This window comes from Mchenga conophoros, linkage group LG10 (genome assembly GCF_057382185.1).
Source record: "Mchenga conophoros isolate Kocher_MC1m ecotype Shallow Benthic linkage group LG10, M_conophoros_male_GT1.1, whole genome shotgun sequence".
NCBI lineage: Eukaryota > Metazoa > Chordata > Actinopteri > Cichliformes > Cichlidae > Mchenga > Mchenga conophoros.
Window position 1 is genome coordinate 3,585,073 of NC_140535.1, and position 20,156 is coordinate 3,605,228.

The 20,156-nt window shown below is 40.3% G+C and overlaps 1 protein-coding gene across 4 annotated transcripts in view; it reads left to right on the forward strand.

The window, feature by feature from the left end:
* gdpd5a (glycerophosphodiester phosphodiesterase domain containing 5a) overlaps positions 1-20,142 on the forward strand; it is a 43,180-nt gene extending 23,038 nt beyond the window's left edge. Inside the window, exons 3-17 of one of the 4 annotated variants that reach the window (XM_085288222.1) lie at positions 6,221-6,324; positions 6,688-6,781; positions 6,861-6,920; positions 7,012-7,110; positions 7,947-8,040; positions 8,320-8,465; positions 11,755-11,837; positions 12,092-12,242; positions 12,524-12,754; positions 13,053-13,198; positions 14,147-14,294; positions 14,647-14,729; positions 16,138-16,152; positions 17,567-17,679; positions 18,404-20,142. In XM_085288222.1, coding sequence (XP_085144348.1) covers positions 6,221-6,324; positions 6,688-6,781; positions 6,861-6,920; positions 7,012-7,110; positions 7,947-8,040; positions 8,320-8,465; positions 11,755-11,837; positions 12,092-12,242; positions 12,524-12,754; positions 13,053-13,198; positions 14,147-14,294; positions 14,647-14,729; positions 16,138-16,152; positions 17,567-17,679; positions 18,404-18,495 — 1,659 coding nt within the window. In that variant the 3' untranslated portion in view covers positions 18,496-20,142. The remainder of the gene's footprint in view (positions 1-6,220; positions 6,325-6,687; positions 6,782-6,860; positions 6,921-7,011; positions 7,111-7,946; positions 8,041-8,319; positions 8,466-11,754; positions 11,838-12,091; positions 12,243-12,523; positions 12,755-13,052; positions 13,199-14,146; positions 14,295-14,646; positions 14,730-16,137; positions 16,153-17,566; positions 17,680-18,403) is intronic. The other 3 variants (XM_085288223.1, XM_085288224.1, XM_085288225.1) reach the window with 3 other exon arrangements.
* Positions 20,143-20,156: the final 14 nt, after the last annotated feature.

Sequence of the window (20,156 nt, forward strand, 5' to 3'; positions counted from 1 at the left end):
GAGGATAAAAAACAAGCCCACAGCTGCCTCTCTCCCCGCTCTGTCTCATTTACAAAGCTTCATGTAGTGACACACACTGTGCTTGAATATAACTAGAGAAGTTTGAATTTATTAAGTTTAAGGCTGTCTGCTTAGTCTGCTACACACGCTTTGATTGTATTTTGTTGGTAGACAGTCTTTCGATTCATGAACTTCTGTTTTGTTTAGTTTTTTTACTATGGGCTCTCTGAGTTTTACAATTTGACATGGTTAAAGGTGTGTGAAGGAAAAATGTAATAGTAGGTATTAAATCATATTGGTGGAGTCTTTCTGTTCTCATTAGCCTCAGAAGGCCTGTGTTTCAGTGTAAAAGCTCTCATACCTGCCCATTAACATACAGCAAGGTTTGTTAAAAAGTAGAACAGTTAACATATTAATAATAGTGGATTGCATTTATATAGCGCTTTTTGGGACCCCTCAAAGCGCTTTACAATACCACTATTAATTCACACACTGGTGGAGGCAGCTACAGTTGTAGCCACAGCTGCCCTGGGGCAGACTGACAGAGGCGAGGCTGCCATATCGCGCCATCGGCCCCTCTGGCCATCATCAGTAGGCGGTAGGTGAATTGTGTTGCCCAAGGACACAACGACCGAGACTGTCTGAGCCGGGGCTCGAACCGGCAACCTTCTGATTACAAGACGAACACCCAACTCTTGAGCCACGATCGCCCGAACATTTAGCTAATGAACCTGAGACCAAACCACATCTAATATGAGAATAAATATTAGGTCTACCCTGCCCAGACAGTCACATACAAATAAACATAGCTATGTATCTGGTAGCTGAAAATGATGGTGCTGGATGATAAAAATCAAAAACCTTATCTGAGTTAATCTGGCTGACATCCCATTAAGGATCATTTTTCAGCCTGTTAGCTATTTTAAGCTCCATCTGTGGAAGTCTCATTATGTCCTCTTGCACTTCTGCCTCTATAGCGGACGCTGAAACTCCTCCACGGTTTATCCTTCAGTTTGATTTAATGTTGCCTTTGATGTCGGAAACGGGACGTTTAGGCTAAAGACTGTTTGGTAGCTGAATGGATGTCCACGTGAAATTTGTGTCAGTTTGTAAGAGAAGAATTGTACAAATTTAAGGTTCATGGTGAAATTACAGAGCACGCAGAGTAAGTGATCAGAGCTGGAACAATCTACCAAAATCATGCACACCGGATGGTGTCTGGACTTGGCTGAAAAGCTGATATTGAATGGTAGCTTTTAATTGAGCAAGGTCAGTGGTATGTTTACAGTTTGCTATACTGTCTTTGGCCAAAAGAGTTCTTGACTTTTGATCAGAATAATAAATTATAATAGTTTATATAATTTGCTTACTGTTTCTTTTTGTTTGCTCACTTTTTCACATTTTACCAAAAATCGTTGACTCCTCAGAATGAAACAACTGCTTTAAATTGAGGGGAAAAAAATAAAACCTGTTCTTTATTTGTATACAAATTGTTCAGTTTTCCTTTTTTTTAAATTTTTTTTGAGGGTATATGTGTCCTTGCATTGTCAGTGACTATGTTCAGCTCATACTGGTCTGATATAGACCAGTCTGTAGTGTATATAAATACCTTCTCCAACTTCCAACTGTAAGAGGTTCAGAGATTATTACATGGGCGTGCAGGTAAAGACCAAATGGCCGCACTAATGAATGTGTTGAGCCATCAGTGAAAAGCCTGTGAAAGGTTTTAGCCAGGGGAAGAGAGGCCATCCATCAGTGAAAATCTTCTTGGCCACAAAAACATGACAGCAAGGCGGAAATATCACAACAGCCAGAGGATCTTTTTAGTTTGTGTAGCAGCTACCGGGATCTTAAAGTTCCCTACTAGACCCCCACCATTTGTCTTACTGTATGAGTGCGAGACATGTTAAAATCCAGTGGCACCAAGGCATCATACAATAAAATAATGTGATTAATACATAAGTAAAAGAAATTCCTATACATGCCCCTTCCTGATTTCTTATGTTTTAACATGTTTGTTACACTTACATGTTTCCAATTTCAAATGTTAACACAGATGTTCAGAGTAAATACAGATTGTAGTTTTTTTAAATGATGATTTCATTTAGTTTGGGGAAACAGCTCCAACTTTACCTCATGTAGAAAAAGTCATTTCCTTCTAAACCTAATAAGTGGTTTTGTCATCTAGCAAGAACTGCAATCAAGCATTTGCAATAACTAATAAAAAAAGCACTTGGGACAATTGTGTTGGTGACAGCTTTTGTTATAATATCAATAATATTCATATGAATATGGGATACTGTTACATGTTTGCACAGACTTTTGTGAAATATGGAGACACTCCTGGCATTATATGAGCAAAGTGAGACTCATTTTTTAGGGTTGGTGGAGATGAGTGTGAAGATCCAAACAATCCCTGTCAGTGATGGAGAAGCTTTGATGAAAATATTTGGTAAAAAGTTCACCAGCATGAAGGAAATGAAGTTTCAAACTTTCCTTAGGAGGAGCCCAGCACGCCTGCTTAAAGAAAAGTGAGTGTGGCGATGTGGATGCTTGCAGCGACTGCTGTATAGAGGCCATCCTGCTACACATGAAACACATCAGAGTCATAATTGTTATTTTAGTCACGTGTTTGTTTATTATCCTTATTGTTTTATCTGGGACAGTTTGCAGACATCTCAGAGAGAGGAGACACCAGCATCTGAACAGAGACTCAAACCAGCAACCTGCAGCTCCCTGCTTGGCTGCTCCAGTTTTCTCCTCACTCATGTTGCCCACCAGTGATTTCTAGCTGCCCACCCACACAGCAGGCTAGAATATGCGCTGAGCCTCAGCACCCAGTACTTGGACATGTTTTCTTTATTAAATAATGAACCAGACCCCAAAAGTAAACAGCTGTTATTGCTAGGCAACGGGAGCAGCATTTGGTGATGCAGCACCTGACATTCCTGACCATGTGGGCGGAGCATGCATGAAATGGAATGTTCAGTAGAACTGTGCAACACAAGCACTTAGTTCCAGCATGTTTCATTGTATCCAGACACAGCTAGAGACACATCTACAGCAGCATCTCTGTGCAGGACAAACGACAGTTGACGAAGAAAACATCGAAAACTTCACTTCACTCCTCTACAAAACGTTGGCTCCTTTGTTTAAAAGGCCAAAATGAATCGAGGGAGAACAAGAAGAGGATCGGCGAGTGCTTCACCTCACAATTCAGTACAGCTGATTAACCTGCAAGAAGAACTTCAAATGATACAGGCTGAAAATTTCAAATTAAAAGAAGAGGCAGAAAAATCAAGAGGAGAAGCTAAAGATTCAAAGTTTGAAACTGATGTAGTATTGCAGGAATTACTGCATGTGGGTCTCAAACTTAAAGGAGAGAAGATAAGAAAACAACAGGCAGAAAATGAGAATGAAAAGATGAAGAAAGAACTGTTGGAAGCTCAAAAAGCATTGGAGGAAGAGAAAAGCACAGCACAAGAAGCCAAAAATAAATATCAAACTGCAAAGAAGGAGGCAGGAAATGTGATTCAGGAATTACAGGAGGTGCAGGAAGCTTTTGGAGAGGGAAAAAAGAAAATGCAGTTGGCAACACAAGAAGCTGCAAATGTAACGGCTGAAGCTGAAACACTAAGGAAGGAATTACTGCATGTGAAGCAACAACTTGAAGAGGAGAAAAAACGTAAACACGAGGCAGAAAATGAGATTGAAAATTTGAAGAAGGAATTGTTGGAAGCTCAAAAAGTGTTGGAGGAAGAGAAAATTAAAATACAGGAAGCAAAGAAAGAAATGGAAGATACAAAGAGTCACACTGAAAACATGAAGAAGGAACTGATGAAAGTGCAAGAAGAACTTGCAGAAGAGAAAATTGAGGTGAAGGTATTCAAGAAAGAAATGACGGTGACCAAGAAAGACTGCAAAGACGCACTGAAAGAAATGCGAAAGCACAAAAAGGAAGCTAAAGAGCTCCTCAAACACAAAGTGAAACTGGCCAAACAGCAGCTGAAAGACAAATTTAAAGATGCCGAGGAGCAGCTCAACAAAACCTTAAATGAACTGAAGGCAAAAGAAAAAGAAAAGAAAGCCGAGGACAGGAGGGGATTCTGGAGCAGACTGCTGAGAAAGAACTGACCCAGCAGCATCAAGTTTGAGGAGATCAATAGTTTCTTCCTCCTCTCTCCACTTTTCTTTCTCCCCATCCTTCTTCTTGTGACATTTGTTTGTTTTTTAAAAACTCTAATCTACATGTACTGAAATACAAAAATAAAATTGCCATAACTTGACCTCATGTTGCCTGCTTCTTTTCTTGTGTGTCTGTGGATGTAAAACAGTAACACACTTTCTGCTCTGTGTCTTTAATTGTAAATAAATGCAATATGTTTTCATTTTAAAATTCAGTGCAAAAAAACTTCTGCTCTAAATCTGTGCTGGACAGCTAGACTTCAAAGTAAATTGAAACTGCACAATGAGAATGACTTGTTAAAGGTTACAAAGTGAAAACAACAACCAGGCTTTGGAAGAGTGGATGAAAAGAAATATGTTTAATAGAAGCTATATAACAAAGAAGGTCTCTCTATTTTATTTATTCAGTTCAGTTCAGTTTTGTTTACATATAAATAAAACAAATTCCATCATCTTCATTACTTTGTCCATTAACTTTACATAAAATACTGTTATATGTTGTCTGTTGTACACTGATGGTACACTTGGCTTAGGCCCTTACCTAGGGCAATTTTGCCATGCTTGTCTCTATTACCATTTTCATTACCAAGGACTTTTCTCAGCCGGAGATTACTTCAGCTGCTGGTCACAACCCTTTTCTGACCCCATGAGTGACCCCTTAATCCTACCAACAGCGGGTGGTAGATTAAGGAACTAGAACCCTTGTCCAGCAAATATATGGTTGTTTTTTATAGAGGTGAGGACTGGATATTGCTTTGGATGCTGTATTTTTGTAAAGAGATCATTTTGACTCCATAACAATGACTCATAGCTTGGACTGCGTTTCCACGGGAGCACGAGGTAAATGTGACGTTGGCTCAGTGTCACATAGTTCTTTATTATATGCTCACTACTTTAAGATCCCGGTAGCTGCTACACAAACTAAAAAGATCCTCTGGCTGTTGTGATATTTCCGCCTTGCTGTCATGTTTTTGTGGCCAAGAAGATTTTCACTGATGGATGGCCTCTCTTCCCCTGGCTAAAACCTTTCACAGGCTTTTCACTGATGGCTCAACACATTCATTAGTGCGGCCATTTGGTCTCTACCTGCACGCCCATGTAATAATCTCTGAACCTCTTACATAAGCCACTGGAAATGGTGAGTCCAGGCACGGTGTGATGCAAAGCTGATCAGTGCTCAATAGGATCTGTTGACTGGCCTATCATACTCTACACCTCCCCTTATATGGAATTAGCTCCTTAGCCTGTTAACTAGTGAAGGGAAGAGTCCTTGACTGGCTGCTCAGGCTCTCCTCTCTGTTTTTGCCCCACATGCCCCAGCAAGCATGTAGATTAAGATTAGGCTTAAAACGTTCCTTTCTGATAAAGCTTACAGTTAGTGCTGGATCAGGTGACCCTGAACCCTCACTTAGTTACACTGCAATATGCCTTGTCTGCTGGGGGCTTCCCATGATGAGTGTGTCTTCTTCATTCACCTCTTTTTACTCTTTATGTGCTCATAAACCATTTGCATTTAATCTCTGGCTCTCGTCCACGGTGTGTCTTTGTCCTGTCTCCCTCCCCTCACCCTCAATCGGTCACGGCAGATGGCTGCCCCATGCTGAGCTTGGTTCTGCCAGATGTTCTTCCTGTTAAAGGGGGGTTTTTCCTACTACTGTGGAAACCCTGAAATATTTGGGTCTACTTATGTCTTTAACCACTGCAGTTTCCAAATGGGCCATTAGTTAGTTTAAGATCTATTCAGGTTCACAAAAAGGTGTGCAAAAAATGCAAAAGATTGAAAATTAATAATAATAAAAAAGAAGTATCTTTTGGAGTTGCATATATGGCAACTGGATGAACATGATTTCGTCTAAGCAAGACTTTGATAGTTAGAAAGAAAAACATCTGTCAATTTTAACTCTTCAGATTTATTTGTGTAGCACTTTTCAAAACCAATGTTACAAATGTTTCCCAGAAACAATGAATAAAAGAACAAATTGAAGAGAAATTATGTCCACATAGTCCACAATCAGCTGTTTGTGTCCTCTTCCAGTGGGAGTGTACGTGGTTCGTCATCCTGTGCAGCTCCTTTCTTCTGCTTCTCTTTTGGGGTTACTTCTGGTTGATGGCTCGAAATGATTTTAATGACTTCAATTGGTGAGTCGTATTTTTCATTATATTACTTTCGCTGAAAAGCTGTTTAAGACTTGCATGTTTGGTAATGGTTGATCAAGGACAGCAGAGTGGTGACCTTACCACAGTGGGGTGGCAGCAAGCCCCTTCAGCATGTGTATTTTAAATAAATACCACGGACAAATAGGTTGATGCATGCAGGTAAGTAAATCCCACAGTCTTTCAGTGATGAGGAGTGTCCACGTGGACACTTTCAAGGATGAGGATGTACACATCCTGGACAGGGAGCACCATGAGTGTCACGATGTCATGTGCAATTAAGGCAAATTACTCTATTTGACAAAACTGAATTAGTCATACCACCAACATTCGTTCTGTTCATTCCAGGCTGGTGTACAACCGTTCTGGAGAATGGAGAGATGAGACAATGCCCATCCTCGCTTCCACCACCGTGGGATTCTGCTACGTCACATTCTTATTGGTAAAACTCGCAAATGTTAGCAGACTTGTTCATTGATCAGTTAAGACATACAACTTAACGAATCTTACTCTTTTTGCAGATCTTAGCACTTTTCCACATATCTTTGGGCCAGCAGCTGAATCTCTATTGGGTTCACAAGGTACGGTGTGAAAAAACAATCCTGCCATTGATTTGCTCCTCTGATGCTTTCAAAGCAAAGTCAGGTTCATCGAGGTGTCTGTTCTCCACAGATGGGGGTGCTGGCTACACTCCTCACCACTATCTCTGGTGTCATTTTTGTCGATGACTTATGGGGAGACGAGTGGGACATTCTGCTTGCGTCACTGCAGGTTCGTCTACAGTTAACAACACTGTACTAAAAGTTGATTATATTCTCTACTTTTCCGATCCAATTGGCTAAAATTATATATTTAATGCTCCATGAAAATAATTCAATTGTAAATAAACAATAAACTGAGTTGAACTGCTTCAGCATATATTATTTGGAATTTATACTGGGATGGTGAGGTCTGCATTTTCAAAAACATTATTGCAAAAAAAGAATTTCCAAATAAAAAATCTCTGCACTGGATTCATGTTTCAAGCTCTGCCAGGTCTACAGGCAAGTGGTGTTAGGGTGAGGTGGGTCAAATATGGCCAAATATGCAAATATGCTCAATTAATTCTATGCAGTTTTCTGGATCAGATAACTTTCATTACAAAAATATAAACATGTAGGTTTCATAAACATCTTCTCAATTGTTCTCTGATCGGTGACTTTGAGGCATTGATATGATGTCAAGTGTGTTACAGATGTCCTGTCCAAGTGTTTAGAATCCATATCAACTCCTCCCCTACTATTTGTTATTTAGTTAGTCCCCCTGAGCCTGGTTCTGTCGGAGGTTTCTTTCCTGTTAAAAGGGAGTTTTTCCTTCCCACTGTTGCCAAGTGTTTGCTCGTAAGTGTTCATTTGATTGTTGGTGTTTTCTCTCTGTTATTGTAGGGCCTTCACCTTACAATGCAAAGTTATTTGTTCTATGGAACGTAACATTTGATATATTCTCCTGTTCAATCATTATACTGTGTGTGTATTTATCATAACAATGTGGCAAAGCTTTGCTCTGATGCTGTGTAATGACTAACCATCTTTTAAGGCCAGCATTTCACATTTACGCTTTGTTATCAGTACACAGCACCTTTCCTGCATCTTGGCGCCCTGGTAACAGTGACAGCTATCAGCTGGCTGGTAGCTGGATATGTTGTCCGCAGAGAGAAATCCAGTAAGTGCTGCCTTGTGTTTCAAGTAAATATCATGTTGGGGATTGCTTTTGATGTTCCTATTTGAAACGTAAAGTTGCATTCAGTATTATTTGTCTGTACACGTATGTCATTGTCTAATTTACCCTGCTTTAGTGGATTGTTTTTCCTTATTCAAGCAGCTGCCTGCACTCTTACCACCCATCAAAGCACACAAAGCTAACTACTGTTTGTTATTAGGAGTAGATGGAATGAGCTAAAGTTGCATTATGACACTAACAACCCTTTTTGCACTCTCTTAGATATCCAGGTGATGGTGTTGTTTATCTACATTGTAGTCCTCCTTGCTCTCTGTTTGGCACCGCTCACATTCACCTGCCCCTGCATCATGGACCGTCATAGCCTCAAACCGCGACCAAGCGTCATTGGCCGAAGAGGAGCTCCTATGGTAAGTTGGGGCTTTGCCAGACTTTACTACCTGATCCACTTAATTGTTCAAATCGGCTCTTTGTGGAGAGGCGTGGCTGCCAGGAGTACCAAGTGTTCGGTTTTTGCTGGGTTCCACAAAGCTGTTTGGGTAATAACAAAGAAAGGAAAAAACAGAAAGAAGAAGATGCAAGAATTTTTCTGTACACTCTGTACAACAAATGCGGTGTATAGCTACAGAACACAAGTGATAGTGTCAGGCTCAGTGTGAGAGTGCGTCAGCAACATACTGTCATTTCACAGCTGGGCAGGTAGATAAGAGATGCACAGAGACGTTCAGAGCTGTGTTTGCTTTCCTTCTCGAGGCACACGCGCTCTACAAACAGTGATATTCACAGATATGCCTTGCTTTCACCTCAGTGCAGTGTACCAAAACTGCACGTAGGTTTTAGATAAATCAACACAGACTAATATAAAATGCATCTCTCTCTCTGTAAGTGGACGCTCACATTGATCGTGCTGCTGCACATAACCCTCGTATGTAACGAACAGCATGCGTTGATATGATAATGAAGAACTCTTATATTTCTTCTGCCTGTCCCTTGCTCCAATTGTAATGTAATTTATGGAACTAAACTATGATGTGTTGTGTAGGTGTCATAGTAAAACCAAGGCAATGTTGCTGACATACCATTTGCACACATCTGTTTGAAACAGCCTTAACAATTCATAATTCACAGGACTGTTTACAGACTAAATAATGTATCAGTTTTGCAAGGTGTATGTCTGAGCCTGTCATCATTTATATAGAAACAAAATACAGTAAAAACATTAGTGTGTGATTCAGGTTTAGCTCAACTACACCACATACTGTACTGTACATCTCAGTGTTATTATCTCCATCACGTTTGTGTGTGTGCGTGTCATTCTGTCTGTAAACATGATAGCTTGAAAAGCTTTGAATGAATACTGGTAAAACTTTGAGTTGGGTCATGGTAACAATCCATTCAAACTTGGCTTAGATCCTCCAAGGTCTTCAATGTCTACTTGATGATTTATTGGTCAAAAATTTACAAAAAGCCTTAGAACTATTATTAAACTATGATTCGGTTTGTGCTCATGGAGCGCTATAATTTGTTATGTTATTTGTATTTCATACTTAAATCTTTTAGTGTTTTTGCAAATGAGTTTATGTCGCACTCTAAGGACCTGAGGGGGGTCCCACAGGGTTCATGTTGGAGTCAATTTGTTGAATGTTGTCATTGTGTTTCTTAAATTTGTAAAGTCTTAGTGCGAGCAGCAGGATCAAAGACATTCCTTTGTCTCTGACCACCTCTCCAGCTACTCTGGAGCTGGGGGAGGCTGAAGAGGCTTCATTTTAGGCACATCCTATATGAAAGATCTGTTTCTTGTGTTGTAAGCTTCCTGTTGTTATGATCCTTTTGGTGAGCAGGAGGTCACACCTATGACACACACATTCTCACATACACACACACACGTTCTTGCACATGCATACAGGTGCTTACACATACACACACATACTGCCTTATCTTTTAGAACCATAGGGGGGTTTTATGAGGGGAGGTGCTTGTGTTGTGCAAACTGTAACTGTCATGGGAATAAAAGGCTACGAGGAGGGCTGCTCTTTGAAGAAGCTGGTTTAAAGACAGGTGAGGAGCGTTGAGCCCCAAGAGCCTGGTTCCGACCAGTCTTCCATCGCTAGCAAGTAAAAGACCGGTTGAAGATGTTCTGTCTTGTTTTTGTCCTTCACGAGAATAAGTCTCTAAACTAGCGGAGCCTGTGGAAGCGCAGACCCAGCAGTTCAGTTCTGGGACCTTTTTCTCCTGTACATGTTACCCCTAGGACTTACCATTAGGCAATTCCCTAATGCAGGGGTGGGCAACTCCAGGCCCCGAGGGCCGGTGTCCTGCAGGTTTTAGATCTCACCTTGGGTCAACACACCTGAATCACATGATTAGTTCGTTACCAGGCCTCTGGAGAACTGCAGGAGCTAATTTAGCCATTTAAATCAGCTGTGTTGGTTCAAGGACACATCTAAAACCTGCAGGGACACCAGCCCTCGAGGCCTGGAGTTGCCCACCCCTGCCCTAATGTGTCTTATCACTTCTATGCTGTTGATATTCAGCTTTACTGCTCTTTTAAGCCGATGGAAGTCCATAAACTGTCTTCTTGAATAAAATGTTTAGCTTCCATTAAACAGTGGCTTGGAGACAACTACTTGCAGTTGAACTCTGAGAAGTCAGAAACATTAATTATTGCCCCTGACAGCCAGATATCTATAATCAAACAGCATCTTGGTTCTCTTGGATCATCTGTTCACATGAGCCTCAGGTATCTCGGTGTTGTTTTTGATTCTGCCATGTCTCTAGAGCAATACTCTCAACAGTTAATTAGGAACTGCCTTTTTCAGCTTAGAAATATCTCCAAACTGGAAACTTTTTTGTCTAAATCTGAGTTAGAAATGATTATTCATGCTTTTATTTCTTCTCGTTTAGATTATTGTAACAGTCTTTTTCTTTGCCAGTCAGTCCAGAATGCTCCTGCAAGGCTTTTAATAAAGACACGAAAAAGAGAGCACATTACACCAGTGTTACGCTCATTACACTGGCTTCCAGTACATTTTAGAATTCATTTTCACTTAACACAGACCTTTAAAGCTTTGAATCGTGACGCTCCTGTCTATATTTCTGATGTTTTAGAACCTCACGCTCCCTCTCGCAGCCTAAGATCATCTAATCAAAGGCTGTTGGTCGTCCCCCGAACATGTTTTAAAACCAGAGGTAACAGATCTTTTAGAGCAGTGGCCCCCAGGTTGTGGAATTCTCTCCCTCCATCTTTACGTTGCCTGGATTGTATTTATTCTTTTAAGCATCATCTTAAGACTTATTTATTTAGACTAGCTTTTAATTAGATTTGTGCTGTTTTATGTTTATGTTTTATATTATTGTGAAGCACTTTGTGGTTTTTATCCTGTGAAGAAAAAGTATTATCTCTACATATGAGAAGAATGTGAGAAAGTTGTGATATTAACATTTAAACATAGGATTGTGAAAATAATGAGCTGCTTGGCTCATTAAGATAAGATAAGATAACCTTTATTAGTCCCACACGTGGGAAATTTGTTTTGTTTTTTTTTGTTTTTTTTTAATTTGAAGGGAAGGAAGCCTTTTGCACAAGTCGAACATAATGTTCTTATAATTCTATTATTTCCTCTTGGTGTGTGTTTTGTGACTGACAGTGACTGACATCAAGTGACTGACAGTAGTCTTTCTGTGATCTCTTTGCTCTAGCTGGCTCCAGAGAACACCGTGGTGTCCTTTAACAGAGCCCTGCAGCATGGTGCCAGCTCCTTGGAGGCTGATGTCACCATAAGGTTATAAATCACACATTCACTTTTGTTTGCATTTAATGCATGTAGCTGAAGCGTGTCAAATGGATCCCATTTGACACGCAGGTTGTGTGGTAGAAATAATTACAGTTAATGGGAAATTACGAGAGAAATGTGTGATTCAGATCTGTTGCCCTTCAGTGTTTGGTGATTATTAACACATTTCGCTGCTGCTTTTTCATTTAAACTATGTTATGTTTAGTTTTCCTATAAATTTTAAAGTGCTTTACTTCTTCCAGTGTCGATGGGGTTCCCTTCCTCATGCGAGACCACACTCTGAGGCGGACCACAGATGTCACTAAGGTGTTTCCAGCCAGACAGTATGAAGATGCCTCCTTTTTCAACTGGACAGAGATACGCTCTCTCAATGCAGGCCAGTGGTTTTTGGAGGTACTAAAATCCACTTCATCTAAAGCCACCTCAAGTCCATCAGCTCTAAAATAAATTTTGCCCTCAAATAGCAAAACTGTGTGTCTCATTTTCCTTTTAGAATTTAAGGGATTGAGATCTAAAATCTGCAGACGCTTTAAAAATTTTCTAGAACATTTTATCAAACATAATTTAATGCCGATTTCAAACTGCTACAATAAGCTGCATATAATGTGGAAAGATAAACAAATATGCTCCACCTCAGTGTCTACCTCGCTCTTGTTTCTTTCCTCTGCTTGTAGAGTGACCCCTACTGGACAGCAGCATCACTGACAGCGAAGGAGCGGAGCAGAATAGGCAACCAGACGGTTTGCAGTCTGGTGGAAATGCTTCGTCTGGCAGCCAAGGCCAACAGCTCCGCGCTGCTCAACATTCACAAACCTCCACCAGAGCACCCACGCTACCGCAGCTGGTTCATGGACACGCTGCGGGCTGTGCAGAAAGCGGGGATTCCCCTGAAGAGGGTGAGGACTGTAGGTCCCTCCACAATAATCCTTAAATGAATTTAGCTGTTGCCTGTAGTAGTGTTCCCCCTTTAAACACACTAAATATTAAATATTATAAATATTCCAATGAGGAATTGATTCTGTGAATTGTTGTGACAAATCTTTCGTCCTTAGCAAGTGTGACAAATATTTTAATTGTTTTCCTTAAATACTGTATACCAGTGTATGACAGCTTATGATATTATAATAAGCACCTTCTCGCAAAGCAATTAAAACTACATTTTATCTGATCTGAGTCTTTCCATGTGATATGTGTTTGTCCCAGGTGACGTGGACCCCCGACACAGACAGGGGGAGGGTGCGAGGGCTTCACCAGACCACAAGTGAGAAGCTGTCAGTGGAAGCGATAAGGCAGAGAGGAATTACAAGTCTGACCCTCCACTACAGCAAGGCTAGCCACAAAGAGCTACAGTAAGAGCAAGCAGCTGCTACTAAGCAAAGGAAAAAAGGCTCAGAAGAACCCTAAAGAAATGTCACAGGAGGCGTTTTGTGTTATTTTAAGCAAAATAAAAAAAACAACAACAATTTACAAACCTAATTGTTTGCTTAACTTGTTCTGTAGCTTGATAAAGTGTATTTAAAAGGGGAACTAATCCCTGAAACAGTTAAATATAGTTAACACTAAAGGGAATATCTTCTGACTGGTTTTGGATTTAAAAAGCTCACTATTTCTGCTCCAGGTTAGCTGCTTCAAGTGACATTTATCAGTACCAAGCTCAGGGCTCCAGGGCTGAAGAATTACACCAAGAATGACCTAAAAGTGCTAAAATCTGAACTTCCTCTAGTGGTTAACGTTAAGCTGGCTCCAAAGGTGAGTCAGTCCTCAGAGACTCTCATGTCATCATTAAAAAGTGGTAGAGTTAGTGCCCCGTTCATTGACAGCTGTAGCAGTGTTGCAGTCTACTGGGTGCTGTGTCTTCTACACATTAAACAGGAGAGTTAAACTGCCAACTACCAAGACACTGGTTACTTCGCATTACATTTGCTCTACAATGTTAAACTTGGAGGATGGATTCTACACAGCACCTAAGAAAAAAAAGACAGTTTTCTTTGAATTAGCAAAAACTTGTTTTATAAAAACAGGACAGTCTGGTCAATGAGCTACAATACCCAAGTAAGCCCAGCACACTTCTAATTGCAGAATTACACTGTTATGGTCCTTGAACACAAGCTCTACCCTCCTCTGGGACCTCTGTTGCAGCTTTAGATGAAACAAAGTCAGCTTCACGATGCACACAATATTTTCCAGTGGCTGCAGAATGATAAGAGGTGAATGTTGACAAGGGAGTAAAGAGGTGAAATGAAGTGGACCTCTCTTTCTCTCTTTTCAGTGCTGACTTGTATTTTTCTTTCCCCCAGGGAGTACCTGGCCAATAATGTGAGTGTGACTGTCTACCCGGTGAATGAGCCCTGGCTCTACTCTATTCTGTGGTGTAGTGGGGTGCCTTCTGTGTCTTCTGATGCCCCCCATGTCCTCCGAAAGGTGCCTTATCCCATCTGGCTCATGGTAAACAGCTCTCCGTTCTTTCAATAGATGCAACACACACACGCACAGTGCACAAGCAAACAAGGTCACACATCGAGATGAAAGGACAGCAGGAGAGCGGACAGAGACTGACGATGGCCCAGCAAGACTTGAGGGCTAAGGCGCAGAGAAATATGAGCCCAGCAGCGGGCTTTAGGTGCACTGTGACATTATAGAACAAAAGGACCCTGGCAAAAAAGTCTGAGAAAATCTAAGACAAGGGCACAGATCTGAAGAAAACTGCAGCCTTACTCACTGCTCTAGAAGACATCAGTGTTTATGGGGACCTCTGATGGCAATGAGCAGAAACTACTCTTCTTCTCCTGTCTTGCAGAGCCAGAGCGCTTACAACTTCATCTGGATGACTTCAGATCTAGTGTCCGTCGCCATAGTCATAGGGGTTTTCTTTTTTCAGAAGTAAGTACAACACATACATGTAATGAACAGGGACTTTAAACACAGTATAACGCAATAATAATTTAATGAATACCAGCCAAGTGACTCATGCATGCTCCATAATACATGACATACCAGCCTAAGAATGGTTCTTTACAAAGACATAGATGTCTGGGTGATGACAGCAGATGATTTACGGGACAAGAAATATTACTGCTATTCTGTCAGTCCTATAAATGAATGATTGAAACAACTGGGTGGGAAAGGAGTACAGAATTCCCAATACAGCGGTCCCTCGCTATAACGCGGTTCACCTTTCGTGGCCTTGCTGTTTCACGGATATTTTTTTTGTGCAATTTTCCATGTTTTTTTTTTTTTCTTACAGCGCATTGTGTTCTGCATCCTGATTGGCTGTAGACCATTGTCAATCAATCTCGTGCCGTGTCTCCTGTACAGTACAGAATGTCAGCTTGTCAAATTTACATACATCTGCAATCGCTAGCAGTGTGACTCTGTGCTGTACTGTATGTTGTACGTTTTCTCCCATCAAACACAACGACGCCGATGAAACGTTTTGCACCGTCAGAGGCTCCTGCCTTTGGTTTCATTCTATAATACTGGACTTATGTTTCTACAAGGTTTGAACTTTGAGAGTTTAAACAAAAGAGAAAAGTGTATAAAGTGTGTAGTGAGAGGTTTTCCAGCCTTAAAGCATCTATAATAATTGTAAAAAATAAAGTTGACTACTTCGCGGATTTCACCTATAGCAGGTTATTTTTAGGATGTAACTCCCGCGATAAATGAGGGACCGCTGTACTGAATTATTTTAATAATAGTATTATTTTATTTTAAGGTCACTATCTAAAATGACTCATGGTTGTTAAAAATTATACAGCTTTTTTTGGTTTTTCTGCCCCCAAAATGGAGATTAATACAATTTTATTTGCAGTGCAGAGTTTGAAATGAAACTAAAGAGGCATTAGTAGAGGGCCCTGAGAAAACATACATTTGGGTAAACTGGATATGTGACATCATTAGATCAGTGTTGTGTGTGGGAGTATAGTTGTTCATAATAATCACTTCATTTACTTTGCAGTTTTGAAATGTAAAATTCAAACCTCTGAACGATTCGGTGTGTCTAAATGTTTGTCGGTGTTGTGAATGCATTCACCGTGTTAACATCAGCCGGGTTGAGTTTGAGTTGAGCTGTGGCTTTGTCTGGTCTGCTGCTTCGACACTGACTGTTCATTCTACTCTTTCTTTTCTTTCTTTTTTCTCCTTGTCCTCTGGGTATTTCCATGTTTCTTCTCCTTTCTACAACCTCTCCCTGTCTTACTGTCCTCTCTTTCTCCTCTGACATTCTTTCTTTGTCCTGTGCTCTACCTGATCTGCATGCAACCTTCCTCTGCTGCCTTCTGGCATCTGTCAGCTATCATATGATCAGGTAACTGCTATGTCTGCCTTGGCCTTTGTTTCTGCCTCCTTGTCTGTCCTCCTTGTGCTTTTTGCGCCCAACACCCCAAAGCTGGTCCCCTTCCTATCTTTCACTGCACTGCCTTGCCTTTTACACTGATCCCCTGCTAGATTTGTACATTTGCTCACTTGCAAAGAAATACAGTCTTTAATTTTGTAGTAGTTTCATTTTAACAGAGAGAGAGAGAATAGCAATCAAAAACAGAAAGTTATAAATGGATTTACATATCACTGAGTGAAACATCCTACAACGCATCTGGAGCTTTGGCTCGCACTGACTGGCTGTGTGCACATGTGTGCACACGTCCTTCCCTCAGCCACAACACTAAGATGGGTCATGATGATGAGTCTTTCCAGCATCAAAAACAAGTCCAAGGCAAGTGACTAAAGAAGAAGCGCATTACGGTCATGGGGTGGCTTCAGTCTCCAACTACAACAAACTTACTGCTTTTGCTTGCCAACAAGGGTTTCTCAGCCAAATACTAAGTGTTGTTTTGCTTGGGGATAAAATACTTAAGTGACATGCAGGTCAATTTATGACTTTTATGTGTTTTTTTTTTCTTGATTGTTGTTTGATATTCTGTCTCTCTCAATTAAAAAAAAACTGCCATAAAAATTAGAAACTGTTCATTTCTTTAAAAGTTGATTCTGTTCATCTGGATGTGGAGCTTTCAGTGAGAGAAACGCTTATCACTCGTGCGAGTGACTGACTGAAGAAGACATTCGGATGAGAGTGGGATTTCTTTACCTGGATGATCGAGCACAGACCAACACAAGTGCATTTCTTTGTAACTGAGCGAACTTACAAATTCAGCAGGGCTTCAGTAATTATTCTAAGTGTATATATTATGTGTAAAAATATTACTGAATTAAAGGATGTCTTGATCAGTGTTGGTCAAGTTACTTGAAAAAAGTAATCAGTAACTAATTACTGATTACTTCCCCAAAAAAGTAATCCCGTTACTTTACTGATTACTTATTTTCAAAAGTAATTAATTACTTAGTTACTAACACGATTTACAACCTGAATAGGTAATAAAGCGATAGATCTTTCAGCCCAATTCTACTTTTTCTGCGTAATCCATCATAGAAAATGTAATCAAATGGAAAAGTCTCTTTTTAAAACTTGTTTTATTAGTTTTAACCTTTTAACTTATTTTCTGCACATTCCAGCACATAAAATAAAATATTTTTTTTGTGTTTACACTCACTCTTTCGGTAATCTAATTACCGTTTCTACAATAGTAATCCCATACTTTACTCGTTACTTGAAAAAAGTAATCGGATTACAGTAACGCGTTACTGCCCATCTCTGGTCTTGATAACAGCTGCAGTTGCTGCCTTTCATGCGATGTAAGAATCTATCTGTGTGTGTGCTGTAACAGGTGGAGGATGAGCGGGATGCAAAACTATAACCCAGAACACATCATGCTGAGCGCTGTAGCACGAAGGTCCAGTCGTGACGTCAACATCATGAAGGAGAAGCTCATATTCTCAGGTGAAGCTTAGATAGCAGTCGCACATCATCACAACTTATCGAGTCAGCTCCTGTGGGAGGCACACACTGTTTTTATTATAGCCTGTAGAGATTTGTTTATAATGCGAAAACACACCTTCAATAGCAAGGCAAGAGCAGCAGCAAAAGAATGAGCTGTAACTCTGTTTGTCTGGGTTTAAGTGGGCTATGTTTTTGTAAGCTGTTCGTTTAATTTTCATAGAAGCCCAAGAATGAACTTCAGAGTTTTTGTATCGTAGCCTTTGAACCTGGTGGATTAAAAAAAAAACACTTTTTGTTTGTGGATACTGTTGTTGGTATTAATTTGGCCCATATTGACCAAAAGTCTTTGGATATGTGATGACCTAAACTTAATTCTAGACCAGGGGTGAGGAACTCCAGGCCTCAAGAGCCGGTGTCCTGCAGGTTTTAGATGTGTCTTTGATCCAACACAGCTGATTTAAATGGCTAAATGACCTCCTCAACAAGTCTTGAAGTTCTCCAGAGGCCTGGTAATGAACTACTCATTTGATTCAGGTGTGTTGACCCAGGGTGAGATCTAAAACCTGCAGGACAGCGGCCTTTGAGGCCTGGAGTTTGCCACCCCTAGTACACCTATTAAGTACAAATCCAGCTAACACGCTTTGCCAATGCGTGTTCATGCTGTGGCCTGACTGAAGGTGACTTTGCAGTGTGTATGAATCCTGTTTGTTGTTGTTATTTCCAGAGCTTAACAATGGGCTCAGCAGTACAGAGGAACTTTCTCTGTATCCCGAGAATGGCTACGTCAGATATTCTCATGGAGGCCTCAGTCGCTGACCAGAACAGCCACAGCTGCAAACTTGAGTTTGACGTCAGAGATCTGACACGTCTTCTTTCATCAGGGTACTGATCTGCTGAGCACATATCACGTTTAAGTCCTGACAATTAAAAGTTTTCCATTTATGGCCTGTTGCTTACTTTTCTTAATCTTCCATCATAATTGTCCACTGGGTAGTGATTTCTCCATGATGACAAACTTGGGAGTGTTTTAATATCATGCATTTGGGGGTTTTCTCAGTTGTTCTATGTACTATTACCAGTTTCAGCCAAATTCTTCTGATATGGTTAGCCATTAACATTTATGTTCTAAGAAGATATTTGTTTGGCTTAAATTACCGTATTTTTCGGACCATACGGCGCACCGGATTATAAGGCGCATTAAGCGAAACAAAACAGTCAGATAAGTCAAACTTTACTCATTCTTCTTGCTTCCTCCACTTCCGTACCATTGATTCGTTAAACAAGCTAGCCCAACGTCAGTAACCCTACAAACGTCACTGCTGTTTAGTTTTCTGTCTTCATTTATGTTGGAAGTGATAGCAGAGCTGTACGTTTAATTTTCAGAAATCTCTCAGTCAGAACATGCTATATCATGTTTAGGTGGAAACTAGCAAGCTAACTGCCTGGATGTTAAACTTAATTGTTACACCTGGTAAAGCAGCAACGCTGATCATTTTATTAAAGATGAAAGAATTTAGACAGTTTTTAACTCTCAGTGATCATTTGACTTTGAGACCTGAAATGGACGGAGTTTAGGACCCAGATTACTCCGCGAGGCTCCTGACTACGGTAGCTGTAATGTTCCAACAATCCATCAAGCGGTGCGGCTTCGTAGCTTAGCAAAGTCGTACTAAAACATTTTTTGACAGATTTTTGAGCGCTGTGCAGCACATAAAATCAGTTCGAGGGTTAGTAAGCACAACCAGAATTCATACATAAGGTGCACCAGATCACTGTGGATTTTTGTGAAAATTAAAGGATTTTAAGTGCGCCTTATTGTGCAGAAAATACGGTATTTAAAATCTGTTTACAAAAGTTAAAATAGAACACGAGTTTATCATTGGCTGATATGTGCCTGTGGGGTTAATTAATGGGCAAAAGCTCTCAAAACATTATGGTACCAGAGTTAGAAAGGAATTCTTATTTTATTTATTTGTTTCATTTTAGCCAGTTATGTCAAAATTGGTTTTTAAAAAAAAGAAAAGATTTGAAAAAAAAATCCCTGATTAGTCTCACTCATACTTATAAAGCTGTACAGCTGGATTGTTCCACGACACTTACCTTACTCTGGTTTTATAAGAGGACACAGACTGGAGAGTGGTCTTTACATGTTTCTATTGTAATTCCCCCTCTGAGAGGACTCGGACTTATTTGAAATTGTATATTTTATCCTTGTGTGACAGACAGAATAAGGCACATGTGGAAACCTGTTTCCTTGCTAATCCAATCTGCCTCTGCCTCTTCTGTTACGCCATGATTGGTTTTTTTTCTAGACGTATCAAGTATTATAACTTTCACATGGCTGCCTTTTTGTTAGAATATTTTCATCTTAGTTTTATAATAGGGCAAAATGTTGACGTGACAACTACAGATTTAGCTACAGGTGAGTTGACTGTTCAATAAAAGTGAGAAATTCTTGAAAAATGATCTGTTTTGTG